The 22,784-nt window shown below is 45.0% G+C and overlaps 1 protein-coding gene across 1 annotated transcript in view; it reads left to right on the top strand.

The window, feature by feature from the left end:
- The window catches only part of BACE2 (beta-secretase 2), an 88,247-nt gene that overhangs the window by 26,658 nt on the left and 38,805 nt on the right, over nucleotides 1-22,784 (top strand). Inside the window, exon 2 of the mRNA XM_081235296.1 lies at nucleotides 8,754-8,842. Within this exon, the coding sequence (XP_081091422.1) occupies nucleotides 8,754-8,842 (89 nt within the window). The remainder of the gene's footprint in view (nucleotides 1-8,753; nucleotides 8,843-22,784) is intronic.

Below are 22,784 nucleotides of genomic sequence, written 5' to 3'. Positions count from 1 at the left end.
ATCTCCTGTGCCCCTCAGAGCAACACTCTATCATCTTACCTTACAGGTGAGGACACCGAGGCTCAGAGATAGTAGTTTACTTAAGGTTCCATGCCCAATAGGAGTGTCAACTGCAAAAAAAAAAAGCATAACATAAAAGTTGAGAGTTATGTTTTATCTGGTGGACAAAACTGAGGACTGAAGCCCAGGACACAGCATCTCATCAGATCACTCTGAGGAACTGCTCTGAAGAGGCAAGGGGGGAGCCGGGATATACAGGAGTTTTTGCAGCAAAGACCAGGTAGTCAGAACATCAAAATATTATTGTTAATTAAAGGAAACCAGACATCTCAACTTAACGGATTTAGTGCTTTTCTCTGGGAAGATGCAAGAGTCTGGGTTCACTGAAATCATTCCTTTGATGTGCACCTCAGCTACCTGGGGCCATATCCTGTGCCTTCTCATCCTGAGTCTCCTCAGGGCTCACCATCAAGGAGGCTGTAATGTGATGGCTTGATGGCTGTAACAGCCTTTGTTTACTGATATGGCAGGTGATATTTTTCATTCACAGGAGGCTAAGCCAGGGTTCAAATCCAGGTCTAACAGATGCTAAAGCTGTTACTTTTCATGCCACTCTGCTTTAGAGAAAGTGCAGGGTGTATCCTGGGACCACAGGTAGAAAGCGAACTTGAAGCCAGCATCCCATGAATGGACATAGTTGCAGCACACTTAAGGGCATCAGCTACGGTGTGTGTGTGATAAAGTCCCCTCCCCCCCACCTTAGAAATCCAGCCTTTCCACTCATCCTAACAGGGGTGGGTTGTTTGAAAAGTTAGAAAACTCCATCACAGAGCAGCCCCTCCCTCACTGTCCCATCACCCCAGTGACAGGTTTCAGCTGCAGAGGTAGTGGCAGCTCCTGTGTCCAGAAGGATTCTGATTTCGGGGTGACTTTTAGTTTCCTAGGACAAGGACCGCCACACTTAACCTTCCTACAGCCTACAACCTCTGCAGCCGGCCTCAACCTGCCAAGCCCTAAGCATTCAGTGGAAAACTGCCGCCACGTTCAGATCAGACACAGCCAAGCTGGTGCCCCACCTCCTCCCAGCATCCTTTCGGCAGTTGAGGTTTCCCAGGGACCAGGGAAGCCATCCGCAGGTCTCTGGGCTGTGTTTTTCTAGCAAGAGCCCCATCTGCGAGGGAGAAGCACGTGCACACACACACACACATGCACACACACACAGAGCCTGAATAGATTGTATAATCAAGCCCCTCGTAGCTAACTTCGGTACATCTGTTTGTGTTAAGTGGAGCCCTTTGAAAATGATTTTTTTTTCTTTCTCTATAAAAACAACCTTAATTTTAGAACGTGGAGAAATGGCGCGTGGCAATTATTTTTGCTTCCTTCAACAAGGCGTGTTTAAGTAAATGAGATTCATTTCCAGAACTGAAGCCCCAAGAGAACCCGATTAACAAGACCAGCACCTACAATCCCACGTCACAACTGTGGGCACACAGCCCTGTGGAGCCAGGCTGCAAAGGACCCCACCGCTGTGCGTTCTGCTTGCTGGCAGACTTCAGCAGATGGGCTGCTAATGTAATTAGGAATCATTGTGTTAAGTGAGCCATCACTGAAATTATCTGCTAATTTTCCTATCTATTAACCTGCTGAAAAAGAGGCAACGATAGCTGAGAAATCTCAGGCTGCCAATCACTAACTAGACACGGAACCAGTTCTTCTCCTTATGGCCACCGTTTTCCTTATTACAGCAATTAGGAAATGGGTTTCTCTGGGGTTATTGCCCAGTGCATCAACCGAGAATTGAGAACGGACAGTGGGAGCCGTGCACAGCCTGGAGGTTTCCACGGGTGGTGAACCTTGGGGAGGGACCTCCTCCAACAGATGTCTGGTCTCTCTGGGGCACAGGAGGCAGGGCTTGTGTGAGTCAACCTTCCCTGGTCCTCTCTACCCGGAGGCACTGGTAGGGTCAGGGCAGCGAGGCAGGAGGGAGGAGAAGACTAATACAGGGCAGCGCTACAGGGGATCCTGGAGGTGGCACAGGGCACACTCAGAGCCATCCGCCCAGGGATCAGGACGTGGAAGCTTCATCTGTCAGCTGTGGATTTGGGGTTCAGGGCTGTGCCCAGCAGGGAGTGTTCATTCCTGGGCACCTCAGGCCTGACATGGATGCTGGAGGGCGTTTTTTTCTTTCTTTTTTTTTTTTTTTTTTTTGCAGGTATGACTAGGGCTTTACTGGGAATCAGACAGGGCTGGGAAGGAACCACACTGCACCCTGGATGCTGGAAGAGCCCCAGCAGCTGGAGTGAGTGTGGCGCCAGGTGGAGGGCACCAACGAACTCCCCTCACCCCATCATCTTGTTCCTACCTCTAGTTAGCCTTGGATATTTAAGAGGTGATCATATAGCAACTGGGAAGTTAAGTTAGCCACTCTAGCCAATTCTAGAAAAGCGAAATAAAGTACATGCACAAATGTGTCAGGAGTTTGGCCCGGTGAGTTGTCTCCAGCTTCTCGGCAGGCTTGCCTCCTTTATCAGCTTTCCACTCCTAGGTGGAGTTCATGTGTATTTCCTCCCCATCTTATGGACCAGGTGATTATCGAATTCCTATCAAAGGTAGTCATTATGGAGACTGTTCCAAAGACTAAGAAAAAGGGCTTTACCCTCAAGCAACTTACAAGCTCACTGAGAGGAAACCTGTGCTCCTCAGAGAAATGAGAGGCCAGTAAAAAGCATCGGACAAGGGAGGGGGCCAAAAATCAGGGCACGCTGTCAGAGGAGAGGAATGGATCAGGGCTGCCACGGAAAGGCCTTTTGGAGGATGTAGGACTGCCTGGGTCTCAAAGACAGTGCTGTGTGTGGTTTGTAATTAACCTCCGCTCGCTGGCAGAGAGCGTGAGAGGTGGCTCATAATTGTATCAAAACAAAAGGAGGAAAATAAAACCCCATAAGATGTGCCATTTTAAAAACAAGTAAGCGGCTTCCCTGGTGGCGTAGTGGTTAAGAATCCGCCTGCCAATGCAGGGGACATGCGTTCGAGCCCTGATCCGGGAAGGTCCCACATGCCGCGGAGCAACTAAGCCCGTGTACCACAACTACTGAGCCTGTGCCCTAGAACCCACAAGCCACAACTACTGAGCCCGTGTGCCACAACTACTGAAGCCCATGCGCCTACAGCCTGTGCTCCGCAACAAGAGAAGCCACCGCAGTGAGAAGCCCGCGCACTGCAACAAAGTGTAGCTTCCGCTCACCGCAACTAGAGAAAACCCGTGCACAGCAACGAAGAACCAATGCAGCCAAAAATAAAAATAAAAAATAAATAAATTTAAAACAAACAAACAAACAAAAAAAACAAGTAAGCTTTGTCTAGGCAGAGCAGGGCATGGCGATATAGAGTCCTGACTGTTCCCTAAAGGAATCTTCCTGGAGAATCTGTTAGCTTCAAATCGCTCCAGAACCGGCCCTGGCCAGAGGTTCCTTGGAGTGTCATGGAGTTTGTGGCAATGACCACCGATGACTGACCTGTCTCCCCACTTCCTGCTGAAAGTTGCGTGTGTGATCAGCACTAGCCTTTATTACTCGCTTCATAGGACTGAATTCACTCCTCTCAGGCATCCTGTGAAAGAGGTCAGTTGCCCCCTTCCCGCATGAGGGATCAGAGGGACAGGAGAGGAGGAGGACTTGGTCTTGGTCCCTCACCAAGCACACACTTGGTCCCAGGCCTTGTGTGCTCTGTCACTGCCCAGCAAAATGAAGAGGCACAGTGACATGAGGACAGGACTGCCTCCTGACATGGAGAAAAATCTGTCCACCGTCAAAAGCTGTCCGGTTCCCACCCAGCAGTAACTTGTGCCTAATGGCTGTCCTTGTTTCATGATTATTTTATAAAATTTCGCTCTGCAGCTTTGAGTGGGGCTGCTAAAATTGGGGAATATTATCAAAGAAGCATCCTTCAAAGAAGAAAGTCTTCACTTAGAGGGTCATGGGATTTTCACACCTTGTCTTTCTTGTCTTCTGGAAAAGGTCATCTAAGATCTTTTGCCCTCTCCACATTTTGTGTAAAATTGGTCGGTGCACGATGCAGGTTGCTTTTATAAGTCAATAAACACATTCCGTTTGTCTGGAATGTACATTTTTCCTATATTTATTTATTTGTTTGTTTATTTTTAACATCTTTATTGGAGTATAATTGCTTTACATTGTTGTGTTAGTTTCTGCTGTATAACAAAGTGAATCAGCTATACATATACATACATCCCCATATCTCCTCCCTCTTGCGTCTCCCTCCCAACCTCCCTGTCCCACCCCTCTAGGTGGTCACAAAGCACCGAACTGATCACCCTGTGCTATGTGGCTCCTTCCCACTAGCTATCAGGTTTACATGTGGTAATCTCCATTCAGTGGAAGTCTCTCAGTCCCCCACTTTTTCATTTATTCAACAGCTGTTCATTGAGCACCTAGGTCGCCCTGGGCACTGTCCAAGGTGCTGGATGGAGAAAGGCCGCTGAGCCTCACGTGGGCCCCACTCACATGGGGGTGCCCTTTGCTTGGATGTTCTCTGGAGAAGACAGGCTCCAGTGTGAAAATGATGCACAGTGGGGACCCGCTTCTTCCATAAAAGAGCCCTGAGGTTGGCAAAAAGATGGGAGCAGTGAAAAGCCAGTGACCATCAGAATACAGGACGCTTGCTCCTTGTGGAGACAGATTTTGGTCTGCGTTCCTGAATTCTGGAAGAAATGGCACATGGGTTCTACAGGAGGCTGCTTAGTGTAGGGAAGGAAGTGGGGACTTCCAGCTCTCGGCAGCCTTTCTGCATTTCTTGTTGTAAAGCAGGGATGATGTTTCTTACACGCTTCTGAATCATTTTCAGTTGTGCTTCGAAAGTGCAAAGCATATCCCGATTTTGTATGTATTTTCAGTGTCCCTTTATGGGGCTGAACGACATGCTCTGTGGTCAGGCTGTTGTGTGTACTTGGAGCTGAACCCGAGGAGACAGGAAATGATGTTGGAAATTTCTGGGATAAGGACGCAGCGGGGCATGTGCAGTGAGTGGAGTAGGGGTGAGGCATCCAGAAGGATTCTGCACGCTGAGCCTTTGCCTGTCAGTGGTTTCAGGGTGGATGCTGCAAAATTTATAGGGCAAGCAACTGTATTTTTTTTTTTCCTTTGCAGTTGAGACTAGGACTTGCAAAGGGAAAATCACGGCCCTGGCGAGAAGTCAATGCGAGAAAAGTCCGTTTCCAGGTCATCGCACAGAAAAAAGGTGTCGGCAGCTCAGAGACATTACTTGAAGCCCAACTCAGAGCATTCACTGCTCTCTAGAAATCCATTCCTTACCTGGCTTTGTGGCCGCCTCATGTATCTGGGCCGTCTCTCGCCTCAAATCTTACCCTCTAGGCACAGCCGAGGTGGTGACCAACTTGGTCGCGCCGTGACTCCAAATTGAATTTTCTTGAAAGCTGGCTTCTGCTGAAACAGCTGGGGAGTATGACTGTGCCGGGCAATTAGGAGTTTTCTGTGTAAAATAATGCCGTCTATGTTTGGGTGTAACTTTCTGTTTTGTGTCCCTGCCTCTGCGAGGAGGGATCACGTGCAGCATGGCAGAGGTGAGGTCGGGAGTGTATAAGAGGACTTGGTCCTGATGTGCGATGCAGAGGCTGGAGGTGGGATTCCACACCCAGGAGAGCAGAGTGAAATGTCTGCAGAGAATGGGGCCCTTATGCCCAGGACAGCGGTCCTGTGTCTGCTTTGCCTGGGGCTGGTTGTGCAGGAGCATTGTGTGTGGATGTGAAATGCCAGCCTGGGAATCGGCTGTCAGGTGGCCTGGCCTTTCAACAGGCATCCTGCTGGGCTGTTGGGTGCGTGTTTGCCAGTGAGACCCAGGAAAGGCTTGTAAAAACGTCCTGCTTTCATGACTGCCGTGAGCCTGGAATTCTGGGCTTTTTGGGTATTTTTCCTTTCTTCTTTGTCTCTCTACTACTTTCACCAAAGCAACTTTAAAAGCTCATCTTGCCTTCAGGAACCTTTTAAATCCAGGACATGGAGGCGTCACTGAGGGCGCAAGGCCATGTGAGTTACATATATTATGAGGTCAGCTTGGACTGTGTCTGCTGTGAGGACAATGAGCTTCATTCCAGTGATGGGTGAGGTTCCGGACCTTGCTGATTTCCCATTGTCCATATGTGATATTGTGAGTTATATGAAGAAACACACATTTATACAAAGAAATATGTATTTGATCTTTGTCCCAGTTCCTGGCTCAGGGCTCCTGAAACCCTTGGGACTTCCTAGGTGATAAGGGTGATAAAGGTGTCTTTTGTTTCTCATAACAAGTCCCTTCCAACCACACCTGCATTATGTCAGTCAACTGGCTATTGGAAAGCCCTGAAGGATGGGGAACCAACCTTGAGAGCAGAGAGTTGGAACTTTCAGCCTCATTTCCAGGGAGGGGAGATGGGTTGGAGGTTGAATCGGTCACCAATGGCTAATGATTGAATCAGTCATCGCTACAGATGAACCCTACATAAAAATCCGAAATGGCAGGATTAAAACAGAAAATGTGACAGAGGAAGTGATAGGATTAAGAAAAATGTGTATCATTGGATGTAAAGGACGTAAACCCATCTCTTAAAAGAACTGAAGTTAAGGAGATTTTTTTTTAAACATGCAGAGGGCTTCCCTGGTGGCGCAGTGGTTGAGAGTCCGCCTGCCGATGCAGGGGACACGGGTTCGTGCCCCGGTCCGGGAAGATCCCACGTGCTGCGGAGCGGCTGGGCCCGTGAGCCATGGCCGCTGAGCCTGCGCATCCGGAGCCTGTGCTCCGCAACGGGAGAGGCCACAACAGTGGGAGGCCCACGTACCGCAAAAAAAAAAAAAGTGCAGAGATTCTGATATGGGTGCCCACTGAAAATCAGAGCATTTAGAAGCAGAAAGAAAGGGAGAACTCTGCCTGGTAGGACCATCTGGCCCAGCCCCATGGACCTGCAGACAGATCTCCACCTAATTTTCCTTGTCACCAACTGTTCAGTGGTACATGTGAGGACTCTGCGGCATCCCCAATTCCCCTCCTGTAAAATCCAAGTTCATACAGATTTAGTTGGTGCCCTTGGAATGTTTATGTGAAATTCAGGTGAAACCAAATCCAATCCAATCCAGGTTGTGGCTTGGGAGCTCGGGATGTTGAACATTAAAATATTTGAATGGAGAACAAGATAATATAATTTTTTTTTTAAATTAGTTTCTGCTTTATAACAAAGTGAATCAGTCATACATATACATCTGTTCCCACATCCCTTCCCTCATGCATCTCCCTCCCTCCCACCCTCCCCATCCCACCCCTCCAGGCGGTCACAAAGCACCGAGCTGATCTCCCTGTGCTCTGCGGCTGCTTCCCACTATCTATCTACCTTACGTTTGGTAGTGTATACACGTCCATGCCTCTCTTTCGCCTTGTCACAGCCCACCCTTCCCCCTCCCCATATCCTCAAGTCCATTCTCAAGTAGGTCTGCGTCTTCATTCCCGTTTTGCCCCTAGGTTCTTCATGACATTTTTTTTTTAAATTCCGTATATATGTGTTAGCATACGGTATTTGTCTTTCTCTTTCTGACTTACTTCACTCTGTATGACAGACTCTAGGTCTATCCACCTCATTACAAATAGCTCAGTTTCGTTTCTTTTTATGGCTGAGTAATATTCCATTGTATATATGTGCCACATCTTCTTTATCCATTCATCCGATGATGGACACTTAATTTTTTAATTGCGTTCTGTCTGGAATCTTTCCGAACATCTCTGTAGTGAGGCCCTGCAACTTTCCTAGTGACTGTGTTCGTAAACGGAATTAAGAGAATTCATTTCCTAAAGTTACGAGGCGTAGAGGGGCATTTATCGTCTCTCTATTCAGTGTGAGAAGCCGCAAAACACGTTGAGCAGAAGAAGCCAGACCTTCCTCTCGCTCCCATGACAGAAACCCCACGTGATTCCCTTTAAATGATGTCCAGGAACCGGTGAAATCAATCCCTGGTAACAGGATTCAGAAAGCGGTTGCCTCTGAGAAACAGGAGGGATTGACTGGAAAGGGGCAGAAAGGGACCTTCAGGGAATCAGAGGAATTCCTGTATCTTGGTTTGGGAGAACACCGTGCCAGAACTCACCAGCGGAAAAGCCAAGATCTTCCGTTTTTATTTGTGTGTAAATGCAAACTCATTAAAACTAAAAAAAAAAAAAAAAAAAAAAAAAAAAAAATGTGGTACCTCTGACAGGTGTTCCCAGGTGCCGTGAAGCAGAGATGAGGGATGCCCAGTGCCAGGACGATTCTGGGAAAGCGTCCTGGACGTGTGGAGAGAGAGGAGGGGGTGAATGAGGATTTCCAAGTGAGATTGGAAAGGCAGGAGGAGGGCTACCCCCAGCCAAGTGACAAACCCGGCCAAGAGCCCAGCGTGAGAAAGGGCTCTGCCTGGTTACCAAGTGCCAGCAGCTGAAAAAGGAAATCCCACTTATTCCCCTGAATTTACCTTCTTTTAAGGTTTAGTGCCTCTCTGAGGCTAAACTGATTCCACCTCGCCCGTGCAAGCTTCGCGCCAGACTGTGTTCAGGGTTCAGTTTTCTAACACCTTTTTAAAACTATTTCTAATCGATACAAGTTTTTTCCAAGTACTACACTGTTCTTGGTACTTAATTTTTAAAAGAAGTAGTCAAGAGTGTTGCCTTATTCAAGTAACCTGGTGGTTTCTCTGCTTTTCCCTTAAAAATAAAAGCTGCAGATACTTGTTGACACTGGAAGCAGCAACTTCGCCGTGGCTGGGGCCCCGCATCCCTACGTTGACTCATACTTTGACACGGAGAGGTGAGTGACGGGTCCGTGCCTGGCATGGCCGGGCTTGGGGGCACCGCATGAACACTTCAGAACACACTGGGAGAAGGTCACCAAAACGCTGTTTCATTTTGAGGGGGATATATTCATGTATATATTTGTGTATGTATGTATGTATATATTTGTGTGTATGTGCATACAGTGGTCTGTATATATGTATGTATTTGTGTATGTGGAGGTATCTGTGTGTACGTGCACATGGTGGTGTGTATATTTGTGTGTGGTGTGCAGGTGTGGCACATGTATATGCATACGTACATGTATATATCCATTCCAGATGAATCCACGGGAGGGTTCTCCTAATAACCTTGGTGTGTTCTCATGAGCGCCGCTTTACAGAAACTCAATCAGACAGCAGTGTTTTTTGTTGTTGTTCTTTTGCAGTACGCGGGCCTCTCACTGTTGCGGCCTCTCCCGTTGCAGAGCGCAGGCTCAGCAGCCATGGCTCAGGGGCCCAGCCGCTCCGCGGCATGTGGGATCTTCCCAGACCGGGGCGCGAACCCGTGTCCCCTGCATCAGCAGGCGGACTCTCAACCACTGTGCCACCAGGGAAGCCCCAAACAGCAGTTTTGTAGTCAGACCTGAGTTGCAGGGAGGTAACCCTTTGATGTTTGTTGGGCCCCTCTAGTCCTCACTTGGAGGTGCAACTGAGCAGGGCAGGGGGCATTGGAGGTGAGTGTGAGACTGTTCCAGGCAGCAGCCTGGTGTTGCTTGGAAAGCCACCTTTGCATCGCCCTGAAGATCGGTGGCGTGGGTCAAGGTGTGGTTCACTGAAACAATTTCTGTGCCAGGAGGTGTTTCTGAGGAGAAGAATCCATGACTCACTTGGAAAGGATGTATTGTGAGCACAAAGCACTCAGGCCTGAGGCTGCAAGCTAGCAGCTGTGGGCAGGGTTGTGAGGAAGGGTGGAGCCCAGATAGAAGTCTCTGGAATAAGGCCAGTCTGCGTGTCCAGGCCCTGGGACTCATGTGTGTCACTGTTCATCTCTGGAGGGGCCCATGGGGTCAGAGTCACTATCCCCTGGGTATCTATTGCTGCCCTAATGCCGTGCACATTTTAATTTCACATCTATTTGTGTGACCCTAGAATTTAAACGAAACAGATAAGACAAGTAAGCTGACGTGTGGTTGGCTTTTGAGGGTCGAGAGCCTGCATATCACATTTCCCTGCTGCAAATCTTCTTTGTGTCTTTCCTTTCTCACTTTCCCTACCCACAGTCTTTGGTTCTGGGGAATAAACCCCAACTTCAGGTGGGGGAAAAAAAAAAAGGAAGGAAACATATGAGGGAAAGTAACAACTGGGAAGGTTCAGCAAATCCCGGGCAGCATCAATAAGGCAGGAGACGTTATACACAAGTGCTCATCTCTCTTCTGCCCGTGCATCTTGGTCTCCATTTTGGTGGCACAAAGGGGTATGGTCTCCTGTGTGTCCGGCTGGAGGGAGTAGTAGTTGGTGCTACCTGGGCCCCTGGGGCTACAGTGATATCTGGTTGGCACCTCCTTCAGGGAATCTGTAGCTTAGTTTATGACTCAGCGTGTTGATAACCTTTAATCACTGAAATTCTGGATGAAACTCCTGGCTTGTGATTGCTTTGTGAAGATTAATATGTGCCCTGAAGTTGTTACTGTGACCTCAGATGCCTGTAAATTGGGGCAAGGGGTGTGCAGCCAGGGGAAGGAGGTTGACTTTTGATCGCTGGCTGCCCTTTGCCCTTTCCCACTCAAATTGTGGTTTGTCCAAATCCTCCGCCCCAAACAGCCCGCTCCCCTCAGCCACTTCATCGTGGAACAGAAGTCAGTCCAAACCTCTCATTTCTATTCATGTAGCACAGAAGGTCCAGGAACCAAGAGATTGGCCCAGGTTCAGGCTTCTAGGACAAGAGGTTCCAAACTTGAGCCCTGGCACCCCCTCTATAGAGTGAGTGCTTTGTAAAGCCCTGAACTGAAACGCAAAGGTAGTGTTACTTATCTTCATATGTAATTCTAAACGCACTGATGCAATAGGTAGGAGTTTGGGGGTGCGGGGTAAAAGGAGGGAATTCACAGGAAGGTGATGAGTACCTCAATGTGTAAACACCCTGGGTAGGATACATGTGAAGTTGGAGGGTGCCTGAGGCTGTGAGCATCACCTCAGACATGCAGCGCCCAGTGCAGACTGACAAATCGGATTAAAATAGACTCAGACACCCAGAGCAGCTTGGTTTGGTGATGTGAATTTCCCAGATTGGTGAAGAATCTTAGTAAAGTTTCCCCCTGAAAATATCACCTTCCTCAATTTACACAGTAGTTGCATTCCTAGAAAACGCAGTGTATGTTAAACTATGTAAAAGATGTTTATCCTGGTGGCAAGGCAATCCCAGCTCTATGTTTTTTCCACTACAAGGCTCTTCCTAGTCTACACATCCACGCAGTTTCCCCACGCCTACTGGGGGCTCTGCCTGCCGTAGAGACAGAACAGACATCCCTGGAGCTCAGTTACATCTTTAACAGTATTCCTCCCCAGAGCAATTTTGTTTTCCATCACACATCTGTGGACACACGGTACAATAAAGCAACAGTACAGCACAGTAAAGCCAAGTTCGGGTCATGTGTGTATCCACTTTACAGATTTAAATGTGTAAATCTAACACCATGGGTGGGTATTTCCTTCCCAATAGGTAAGTGGCACAGCCAGGGGTCAATAAAGGTCACAGTGTGCTTTCAACCCGGTTACCCTTTTGCTATGCAGACGCAGTTATGGAAATGTACAAGGGTAAATAATAGTCAACATTACAAATATTGTGTACGGTGTCATTTAATAAGTGTACAGTATTTAATCGATGGTAGACAACTGGCTGTCTTCCTCATTTGCCTTCTACTTTGTTCATTGGTGTGTTGAACCGTGGTTCTCTTTCAGCCTTCAGTGGGACACATCCTTCTAAGCTTCCTGCTAGCAGGTTTTGGGTTCAGGTGGCAGATGGCTTTTGTCTTTCCTACTCAAAGGTGGAGCTACTCTGGCTCTTTTGCAAACCTGATTTAATGTGAAGACTCCTGAGAACATGCATACTCCTGCCCTCCTGCTAATCCCACAGAAGAATTCAGGGCTCCCTCCCAGCATTCTGAGCTCTCAAGATTCTCATCTATTTCTCCTTTCTGAGCAAATAAAGAGAGACATAGCAGAACCTGCCAACATTCAGAAGCCCCAGACTCCCCTGCATTGTCAGTTTCATCCCATTGGCACCTCCGCCATTCAGACTTCAACCTGCCTTCCTCATTTGCAAGTATTGTTGAAATTTACTTCATCCCTTTAAAACATGACCCATTTTGGACCTCTAGCCCTGGTACTGCCTTTCTTTTAAGGAGATCTCTTCTTCAATAGGGCTATCAGGTTTCTTCTTAACTGAATCAAATGTAAAACATCGCATTTCTGAATTTTAGGCAAGTTCGGTTCTTAAACAGCATCCTTACCAACACATGTGTTTTGTAGGCTAAATTCTTGCTTAAATTTATAGTAACCTTTCTTTCTCTCCTTTCCTCTGTTTCTTTCTCCGTGCTTCTCATAGGCTTATGTCAACACAGATTTATTATTATAAAGACATGAACTATAATTTACATAGTAAATTATGTACGATTAATTTGTCTGATGCTTTCAGATAACTTTAGAGTGGGCCTAAGGTACACCTTCCACCATTGTATTTGATGGAAGCCGAGGGAATGTTTTACGTCCTTTCTCAATTTTTGACAAAGGTTTCTTTTCTGAGATGTAGCTTCCCTGCCTTGTGATGTTTCTGTATTTGCTTGTCCCTCTGAACTCTCTTAGTTATAATAAGGTTTCTGGTTGGGTTTGTCAGCCTCTGATTCAAGTCCCCCAGTCTCTGGATATTCAGGTTTAATGCTTCCTGAAACATGTCCCAGTAATTGGAGATTTGACTTGGGGTACTTTGACAAGATCTCTTTGATTTATGGAATCAGACATCAGGTTACCATTAGTCATTTGTGTAGCTTTGTCCCACCCGAAGCCTTCTTTTCATGGAGGTGAATGTTCCAATGAATTACTATATGGCAAAAAGACTATCATGCATTTTTTTTAGATGTACTTCTTTTTTAGCCAGTAAAATAGCCTCCAGTCAATTGGCTTCATGAGAGAGTCAAAAGACTCATTCCCCCTGACCTTATACTAATCTATTCAGGAAATTAAGTCCATTTTCATTAAAATGTTTCCTCCTCCTATACTCCATCTGGGGTGAAGCCCACAGAGCAATTTCTTTTCCTCAACTGATGCTTGTAAGTAGAATTGGGATACTAGAAAATTACCATCTAATTTCCTTAAGGAGGCTGAACTGGAGCCTTGAGACCCAGTGCCTCATCTTTCCATGTGCTGATGACAGACATTTTTGCCTGATTATTTAGATAATTTCTTGAGCCTGCCCATTGCTTGCCTGTCCAGGACAGGTCTTGCCATATTGGAGCCCTGAACCATTTGCCATTGCTGAGGATGTTGATGACCCTCCAGGATGGACGGAAGTCCCTGGGCTGTCAGTGGCCCCATTTACTCTGATCTGGTCACTTCCAGACCTTAGAAGAGCAAAAAGGGTATCTGGTCACCTGGTCCAAGTCAGCTATCCCCAAAGGTAGACCCAAAACTCTGAAATGTGCGGAAGAGCCCCGGGGAAGTCTCGGGCAGAGTTGTTCAGGAGACTCAGCATTCCCTGGGTGGGGTGGCTTGCAGGAACCAGAGCCGACCCTAGGATTCAACTCTTTTGAATTCTGCCCTTTCACCTTTTCACTGTATGTTCTCTGGGTTTCTTTAAAATAATAAAATGTTCTGTGGTTCTTTTCTCCTCAGTTCGATTGATTTCACTTTTCAATCCTGCATTCCCTGAACACTCTTATCAGAGGCAGAATGTCTCCTGAATTTGGTTCAAAGTGATTTTACTGCTGTGAGTGGACTTTTTCCTGGCTACTCACATCCTTCATGGATGGCTGTTTCTGTGCACCCAGATTGATGCTGCAAAGAAGCAGTCAACCTGGGGTTTGCTCTCAATATAGTTAATTAATATGCAGAACAGTTGAGAGCCAAAGCATTTTAGTGCCCAACAGGTGGGATGTTAGAACATAAAGATGGAGGAATGCACTTTTTAAAAATGTCTACTCCTGGAAACTATACATTAATAACCCTCAGAATTGCTTATGGTTCATCTTTGGGGTTTCTACTCTTTGAGGTTTAGTTCACGGAGCCCAGTGAATATGAGCTAAGAATTACTTTTTTCTCACATTGTCTGGAGCTGTGCTTTCTACAACGGTAGCTACTAAGTCACATGTGGCTATTTAATTTTTTTTAACATCTTTATTGGAGTATGATTGCTTTACATTGTTGTGTTAGTTTCTGCTGTATAACAAAGTGAATCAGCTATACATATACATATATCCCCATATCTCCTCCCTCTTGCATCTGCCTTCCATCCTCCCTATCCCACCCCTCTAGGTGGTCACAAAGCACCGAGCTGATCTCCCTGTGCTATGTGGCTGCTTCCCACTAGCTATCTATTTTACATTTGGTAGTGTATATATGTCCATGCCACTCTCTCACTTCATCCCAACTTACCCTTCCCCCTCCCCGTGTCCTCAAGTCCATTCTCTACGTCTCCATCTTTATTCCTATCCTGCCCCTAGGTTCTTCGTAACCATTTTTTTTTAGATTCCACATATATGTGTTAGCATATGGTATTTGTTTTTCTCTTTCTGACTTCACTCTGTAGGACAGACTCTAGGTCCATCAATCTCACTACAAATAACTCAATTTCGTTTCTTTTTATGGCTGAGTAATATTCCATTGTATATATATGTGCCACATCTTCTTTATCCAGTCATCTGTCGATGGACCCTTAGGTTGCTTCCATGTCCTGGCTATTGTAAATAGTGCTGCAGTGAACATTGTAGTACATAACTCCTTTTGAATTATGGTTTTCTCAGGGTATATGCCCAGTAGTGGGATTGCTGGGTCATATGGTAGTTCTTTCTTTAGTTTTTTAAGGAACCTCCATAGTGGTTGTATCAATTTACATTCCCACCAACAGTGTAAGAGGATTCCCTTTTCTCCACACCCTCTCCAGCATTTATTGTTTGTAGATTTTTGATGATGGCCATTCTCATGGGTGTGAGGTGATACCTCATTGTAGTTTTGATTTGCATTTCTCTACTGATTAGTGATGTTGAGCATCCTTTCATGTGTTTCTTGGCAATCTGTATATCTTCTTTGGAGAAATGTCTATGTAGGTCTTCTGCCCAGTTTTGGGTTGGGTTGTTTGTTTTTTTGATATTGAGCTGCATGAGCTTCTTGTATATTTTGGAGATTAATCCTTTGTCAGTTGCTTTGTTTGCAAATATTTTCTGCCATTCTGAGGGTTGTCTTTTGGTCTTGTTTATGGTTTCCTTTGCTGTGCAAAACCTTTTAAGTTTCATGAGGTCCCATTTGTTTATTTTTGTTTTGATTTCCATTTCTCTAGGAGGTGGGTCGAAAAGGATCTTGCTGTGATTTATGTCATAGAGTGTTCTGCCTATGTTTTCCTCTAAGAGTTTTATAGTGCCTAGCCTTATACTTAGGTCTTTAATCCATTTTGAGTTTATATTCGTGTGTGGTGTTAGGCAGTGTTCTAATTTCATTATTTTACATGTAGCTGTCCAGTTTTCCCAGCACCACTTATTGAAGAGGCTGTCTTTTCTCCATGGTACGTTCTTGCCTCCTTTGTCAAAAATAGGTGACATTATGTGCATGGGTTTATCTCTGGGCTTTCCATCCTGTTTCATTGACCTATATTTCTGTTTTCGTGCCAGTACCATACTGTCTTGATTACTGTAGCTTTGTAGTATGGTCTGAAGTCAGGGAGCCTGATTCCTCCAGCTCCATTTTTCTTTCCCAAGATTGTTTTGGCTATTTGGGGTCTTTTGTGTTTCCATACAAATTGTGAAGTTTTTGTTCTAGTTCTATGAAAAATGCAATTGGTAGTTTGATAGGGATTGCATTGAATCTGTAGATTGCTTTGGGCAGTATAGTCATTTGCACAATGTTGATTCTTCCAATCCAAGAACATGGTATATCTCTCCATCTGTTTGTGTCATCTTTAATTTCTTTCATCATTGTCTTATAGTTTTCCGCATACAGGTCTTTTGTCTCCTTAGGTAGGTTTATTCCTAGGTATTTTTTTCTTTCTGTTGCAGTGGTAAATGGGAGTGTATCCTTAATTTCTCTTTCAGATTTTTCATCATTAGTGTATAGGGATGCAAGAGATTTCTGTGCATTAATTTTGTATCCTGCTACTTTACCAAATTTATTGATTAGCTCTAGTAGTTTTCTGGTAGCATCTTTAGGATTCTCTATGTATAGTATCATGTCATCTGCAAACAGTGACAGTTCTACTTATTCTTTTCTGATTTGGATTCCTTTTATTTCTTTTTCTTCTCTGATTGCTGTGACTAAAACTTCCAAAACTATGTTGAATAATAGTGGCGAGAGTGGGCAACCTTGTCTTGTTCCTGATCTTAGAGGAAATGGTTTCAGTTTTTCACCATTGAGAATGATGTTGGCTGTGGTTTTGTCATATATGGCCTTTATTATGTTGAGGTAAGTCCCCTCTGTGCCTACTGTCTGAAGAGTTTTTATCATAAATTGGTGTTGAAATTTATTGAAAGCTTTTTATGCATCTATTGAGATTATCATATGTTTTTTATCCTTCAGTTTGTTAATATGGTGTATCACATTGATTGATTTGCATATATTGAACAATCCTTGCATTCCTGGGATAAACCCCACTTGATCATGGTGTATAATCTGTTTAATGTGCTGTTGGATTCTGTTTGCTAGCATTTTGTTGAGGATTTTTGCATATATGTTCATCAGAGATATTGGCCTGTAGTTTTCTTTTTTTGTGACATGTCTGGTTTTGGTATGAGGATGGCCTCGTAGAATGAGTTTGGGAGTGTTCCTCCTTCTGCTATATTTTGGAAGAGTTTGAGATGGATAGGTGTTAGCTCTTCTCTAAATGTTTAATATATTTTGCCTGTGAAGCCATCTGGTCCTGGGCTTTTGTTTGTTGGAAGATTTTTTTTTTTTTTTTGCGGTACGTGGGCCTCTCACTGTTGTGGCCTCTCCCTTTGCGGAGCACAGGCTCCGGATGCGCAGGCTCAGCGGCCATGGCTCACAGGCCCAGCCACTCTGCGGCACGTGGGATCCTCCTGGACCGGGGCATGAGCCCATGTCCCCTGCATCGGCAGGCGGACTCTCAACCACTGCACCACCAGGGAAGCCCTGTTGGAAGATTTTTAATCACAGTCTCAATTTCAGTGCTTGTGATTGGTCTGTTTATATTTCCTGTTTCTGCCTGGTCCAGTCTCGGAAGGTTGTGCTTTTCTAAGAAGTTGTCCATTTCTTCCAGGTTGTCCATTTTATTGGTATATAGCTGCTTGTAGTAATCTCTCATGATCCTTTATATTTCTGCAGTGTCAGTTGTTACTTCCTTTTCATTTCTAAATCTATTGATTTGAGTCTTCTCCCTTTTTTTCTTGATGAGTCTGGCTAATCGTTTAACAATTTTGTTTATCTTCTCAAAGAACCAGCTTTTGGTTTTACTGATCTTTGCTATTGTTTCCTTCATTTCTTTTTCATTTATTTCTGATCTGATCTTTATGATTTCTTTCCTTCTGCTAACTTTGGGGTTTTTTTGTTCTTCTTTCTCTAATTGCTTTAGGTGTAAGGTTAGGTTGCTTATTTGAGATGTTTCTTGTTTCTTGAGGTAGGATTTTATTGCTATAAACTTCCCTCTTAGAACTGCTTTTCCTGCATCCCATAGGTTTTGGGTCGTTGTGTTTTCATTGTCATTTGTTTGTAGGTATTTTTTGATTTCCTCTTTGGTTTCTTCAGCAATCTCTTGGTTATTTAGTAACATATTGTTTATCCTCCATGTGTTTGTATTTTTTATGGTTATTTTCCTGTAATTGATATCTAGTCTCACAGCATTGTTGTTGGAAAAGATACTTGATACAATTTCAGTTTTCTTAAATTTGCCAAGGCTTGATTTGTGACCCAAGGTATGATCTATCCTGGAGAATGTTCCATGAGCACTTGAGAAGAAAGTGTATTCTTTTGTTTTTGGATGGAATGTCCTATAAATATCAATTAAATCCATCTTGTTTAATGTGTTATTTAAAGCTAGTGTTTCCTTATTTATTTTCATTTTGGTTGATCTGCCCATTGGTGAAAGTGGAGTGTTAAGTCCCCTACTATGATTGTGTTACTGTTGATTTCCCCTTTTATGGCTGTCAGAATTTGCCTTATGTATTGAGGTGCTCCTATGTTGGGTGCATAAATATTTACAATTGTTATGTCTTCTTCTTGGATTGATCCCTTGATCATTATGTAGTGTCCTTCTTTGTCTTTTGTAATAGTCTTTGTTTTAAAGTCTATTTTATCTGATATGAGAATTACTACTCCAGCTTTCTTTTTATTTCCATTTGCATTGAATATCTTTTTCCATCCCCTCACTTTCAGCCTGTATGTGTCTCTAGGCCTGAAGTGGGTCTCTTATAGACAGCATATATACAGGTCTTATTTTTGTATCCATTCAGCCAGTCTGTGCCTTTTGGTGGGAGCATTTATTCCATTTTCATTTTAGGTATTGATATGTATGTTCCTATTACCATTTTCTTAATTATTTTGGGTTTGTTATTATAGGTCTTTTCCTTCTCTTGTGTTTCTTGCCTAGAGAATTTCCTTTAGCATTTGTTGTAAAGCTGGTTTGGTGGTGCTGAATTCTCTTCACTTTTGCTTGTCTGTAAAGGTTTTAATTTCTCTGTTGAATCTGAATGAGATCCTTGCTGGGTAGAGTAATCTTGGTTGTATTTTTTCCCCTTTCATCACCTTAAATATGTCCTGCCCCACTCTTCTGGCTTGCAGAGTTTCTGCTGAAATATCAGCTGTTAACCTTATGGGGATTCCCTTGTGTGTTATTTGTTGCTTTTCCCTCGCTGCTTTTAATATTTTTTCTTTGTATTTAATTTTTGATAGTTTGATTAATATGTTTCTTGGTGTGTTTTTCCTAGGGTTTATCCTCTATGGGACTCTCTGTGCTTCCTGGACTTGGGTAACTATTCCTTTCCCATGTTAGGGAAGTTTTCCACTATAATCTCTTCAAATATTTTCTTAGTCCCTTTCTTTCTCTCTTCTTCTTCTGGGACCCCTATAGTTCAAATGTTGGTGCATTTAATGTTGTACCAGAGGTCTCTGAGACTGTCCTCCATTCTTTTTTCTTTGTTCTGCTCTGTGGTAGTTATTTCCACTATTTTATCTTCCAGGTCACTTATCCATTCTTCTGCCTCAGTTATGCTGCTATTGATCCCTTCTGGAGAATTTTTAATCTCATTTATTGTGTTGTTCATCATTGTTTTTTTGCTCTTTAGTTCTTCTTGGTCCTTGTTAAACGTTTGTTGTATTTTCTCCATTCTGTTTCCAAGAGGTTGGATCATCTTTACTATCATTACTCTGAATTCTTTTTCAGGTAGACTGCCTATTTCCTCTTCATTTGTTTGGTCTGGTGGGTTTTTACCTTTCTCCTTCCTGTGCTGTGTGTTTCTCTGTCTTCTCGTTTTGCTTAACTTACTGTGTTTGGGGTCTCCTTTACACAGGCTGCAGGTTCGTAGTTCCCATTGTTTTTGGTGTCTGCCTCCAGTGGACAAGCTTGGTTCAATAGGTTGTGTAGGCTTCCTGGTGGAGGGGACTGGTACCTGTGCTCTGGTGGATGAAGCTGGATCTTTTCTTTCTGGTGGGCAGGACCATGTCCGGTGGTGTGTTTTGTGGTGTCTGTGAAATTATTATGATTTTAGGCAGCCTTTCTGGTAATGAGTGGGGTTGTCCTCCTGTCTTGCTAGTTGTTTGGCAAGGAGCTTTCTGGTTGTTGAGTGGAGTTGGGTCTTAGCATTGAGACGGAGATCTCTGGGAGAGCTCTTGCTGATTGATACTACGTGGGGCTGGAAGGTCTCTGGTGGCCCAGTGTCCTGAACTCAGCTCTCCCACCTCAGAGGCTCAGGCCTGACACCCAGCTGGAGCACCAAGACCCTGTCAGCCACAGGGCTGAGAAGAAAAGGGAGGAAGAAAAAGAAAGAAAGAAAAAAATAATAAAATAAAATAAAGTTACTAAAATAAAAAGTTTTAAAAATATATTATTAAAATAAAAAAATTAAAAATTAATTTAAAAAGAAAAGAAAAGAAGAGAGAGCAACCAAAGCAATAAGGGAATCCACCAATGATAACAAGCACTAAAAAATAAACTAAGATAAACATAAAACCAGAAACAAATTAGATGCAGAAAGTAAACCCCAAGTCTACAGTTGCTCCCTAAGTCCACTGTCTCATTTTTGGGCTGATTCGTTGTCTATTCAGGTGTTCCACAGATGCAGGCACATCAAGTTGATTGTGGAGATTTAATCCGCTGCTCCTGAGGCTGCTGGGAGAGATTCCCCTTTCTCTTCTTGTTCGCACAGCTCCCGGGGTTCAGCTATGGATTCGGCCCCGTCTCTGCGTGTAGATCACCCAAGGGCGTCTGTTCTTCGCTCAGACAGGACTGGGTTAAAGGGGCAGCTGATTCGGGGGCTCTGGCTCACTCAGGCCGGGAGGAGGGAGGGGCACGGATGCGGGGCGAGCCTGCGGTGGCAGAGGCCGGCGTGCCGTTGCACCAGCCTGAGGCGCACCGTGCGTTCTCCCGGGGAAGTTGTCCCTGGATCCCGGGACCCTGGCAGTGGCGGGCTGCACAGGCTCCCGGGAGGGGAGGTGTGGATAGTGACCTGTGCTCGCACACAGGCTTCTTGGTGGCGGCAGCAGCAGCCCCAGCGTCCCACGCCCGTCTCTGGGGTCCGCGCTGTTAGCCACGGCTCGCGCCCGTCTCTGGAGCTCCTTGAAGCAGCGCTCTGAATCCCCTCTCCTCGTGCACCAGGAAACAGAGGGAAGAAAAAGTCTCTTGCCTCTTCGGCAGGTCCAGACTTTTACCCGGACTCCCTCCCGGCCAGCCGTGGTGCACTAACCCCCTGCAGGCTGTGTTCACGCCGCCAACCCCAGTCCTCTCCCTGCGCTCCGACCGAAGCCCGAGCCTCAGCTCCCAGCCCCGCCCGCCCCGGCAGGTGAGCAGACAAGCCTCTCGGGCTGGTGAGTGCCGCTCGGCACCGATCCTCTGTGCGGGAATCTCTCCGCTTTGTCCTCCGTACCCCTGTGGCTGCGGTCTCCTCCGCGGCTCCGAAGCTTCCCCCTCCGCCACCCGCAGTCTCCGCCCGTGAAGGGGCTCCTAGTGTGTGGAAACCTTTCCTCCTTCACGGCTCCCTCCCACTGGTGCAGGTCCCGTCCCTATCCTTTTGTCTCTGTTTTTCCTTTTTTCTCTTGCCCTACCCAGGTACGTGGGGAGTTTCTTGCCTTTTGGGAGGTCTGAGGTCTTCTGCCAGCGTTCAGTACGTGTTCTGTAGGAGTTGTTCCACATGTAGATGTAGTTCTGATGTATCTGTGGGGAGGAAGGCGATCTCCATGTCTTACTCCTCCACCATCTTGAAGGTCCTCGTGGCTATTTAAATTTAAATTAATTAAGGTTAAATAAAGAGTCGTTCTTTAGTCAAACTGTCCAGACGGTCCCGGACTTATGATGGTTTGACTTATGATTTTTCAACTTGACAATGGTGCAAAAGCAATGCATGCTCAGTAGAAACTGTACTTTGAATTCTGAATTTTGATCTTCTCCCAAGCTAGCAATATGCTGGACGATCCTCTCTTGTGATGCTGGGCAGCGGCAGCCATAGCCCGCTGTCAGCCACACAATCATGAGGGTAAACAGGTACACACTGATGCTGGACCCACATAACCACTCTGTTTTTTGCTTTCAGTATAATATTCAGTAACTTACAGGAGATATTAAATATTTTATTATAAAATAGGCTTTGTGTTGGATGGTTTTGCCCAACTGTAGGCTAATATAAGTGTTCTGAGCACGGTTAAGGTAGGCTAGGCTAACCTAGGGTGTTCAGTAGGTTAGGTGTATCAAATGCATTTTCAACTTAATGATAATTTCAACTTACAAGGGTTTATCAGGCTGTAACCCCATCGTATGTTGAGGAAGATCTACAGTCACATTTCAGGTGTTCTGTAGCCACCTGTGGCTACTGTATTGGAAGCATAGGTAGAGAATATTTCTGTCATTGCAGACGTTCTATTGGACAGCCCTGGTCCAGAACACAGAAGAGCTCCATCTTTTAGAAAGCTAGAAGGTTCCTCCCCTCCCTGGATCATTTTAACCAAATCTTACCCAAGACTTGCCCCTTTTCCTGGAGGTTGTTAGACTTCAGAATGAGACAGTTTTGGATATTCAGAAAGAGTATCTCTATAGGAACATTTTCTAGAAAAAGTATCTTACATTTTCTAATAGCAGTCCATAGATTGAATAAAGGTAGCAAGTGATTAGATAATTCTAATAATAGCAGCTATTTTTGTTGTGTACCTGCTGTGTTCCAGGGTTTTGTTCTAAATGGTTTACAGTATTAATTCTCTTAATCCTTAATATTAACCCCATGAGGTATGGTACTGTACTTGTCCCGACTTTTTAGTTGAGGAAACTGAGGTACAGAGAAGTTAATTAACTTGACTTAGGGTCACACGTGGCTCCTAAGTGGTTGAAGTACTATTTGACTGCAGGCAGTGTAACTCCAACTGCCTCTCATCTCTCTGTAAATGGCACCGAAACATCCAGAAGGTTTGCCCATGAGGGAAATAGCAAGCTGGTCAGTACACTGCAGAGGACATGCTACTTAGATGGTCAGCATGGTCCATCTTATCAGTAACATTGGCAGATTCTAATGAGTTTTCTGTAGTCTGGACAGAGTAAAAATAAAAAAACTTCTCAAAAGAAAGTCA

This window comes from Mesoplodon bidens, assembly GCF_964165515.1.
Source record: "Mesoplodon bidens genome assembly, chromosome: 5".
Classification (NCBI taxonomy): domain Eukaryota; kingdom Metazoa; phylum Chordata; class Mammalia; order Artiodactyla; family Ziphiidae; genus Mesoplodon; species Mesoplodon bidens.
This window is presented reverse-complemented; position numbering and strand designations above follow the sequence as displayed.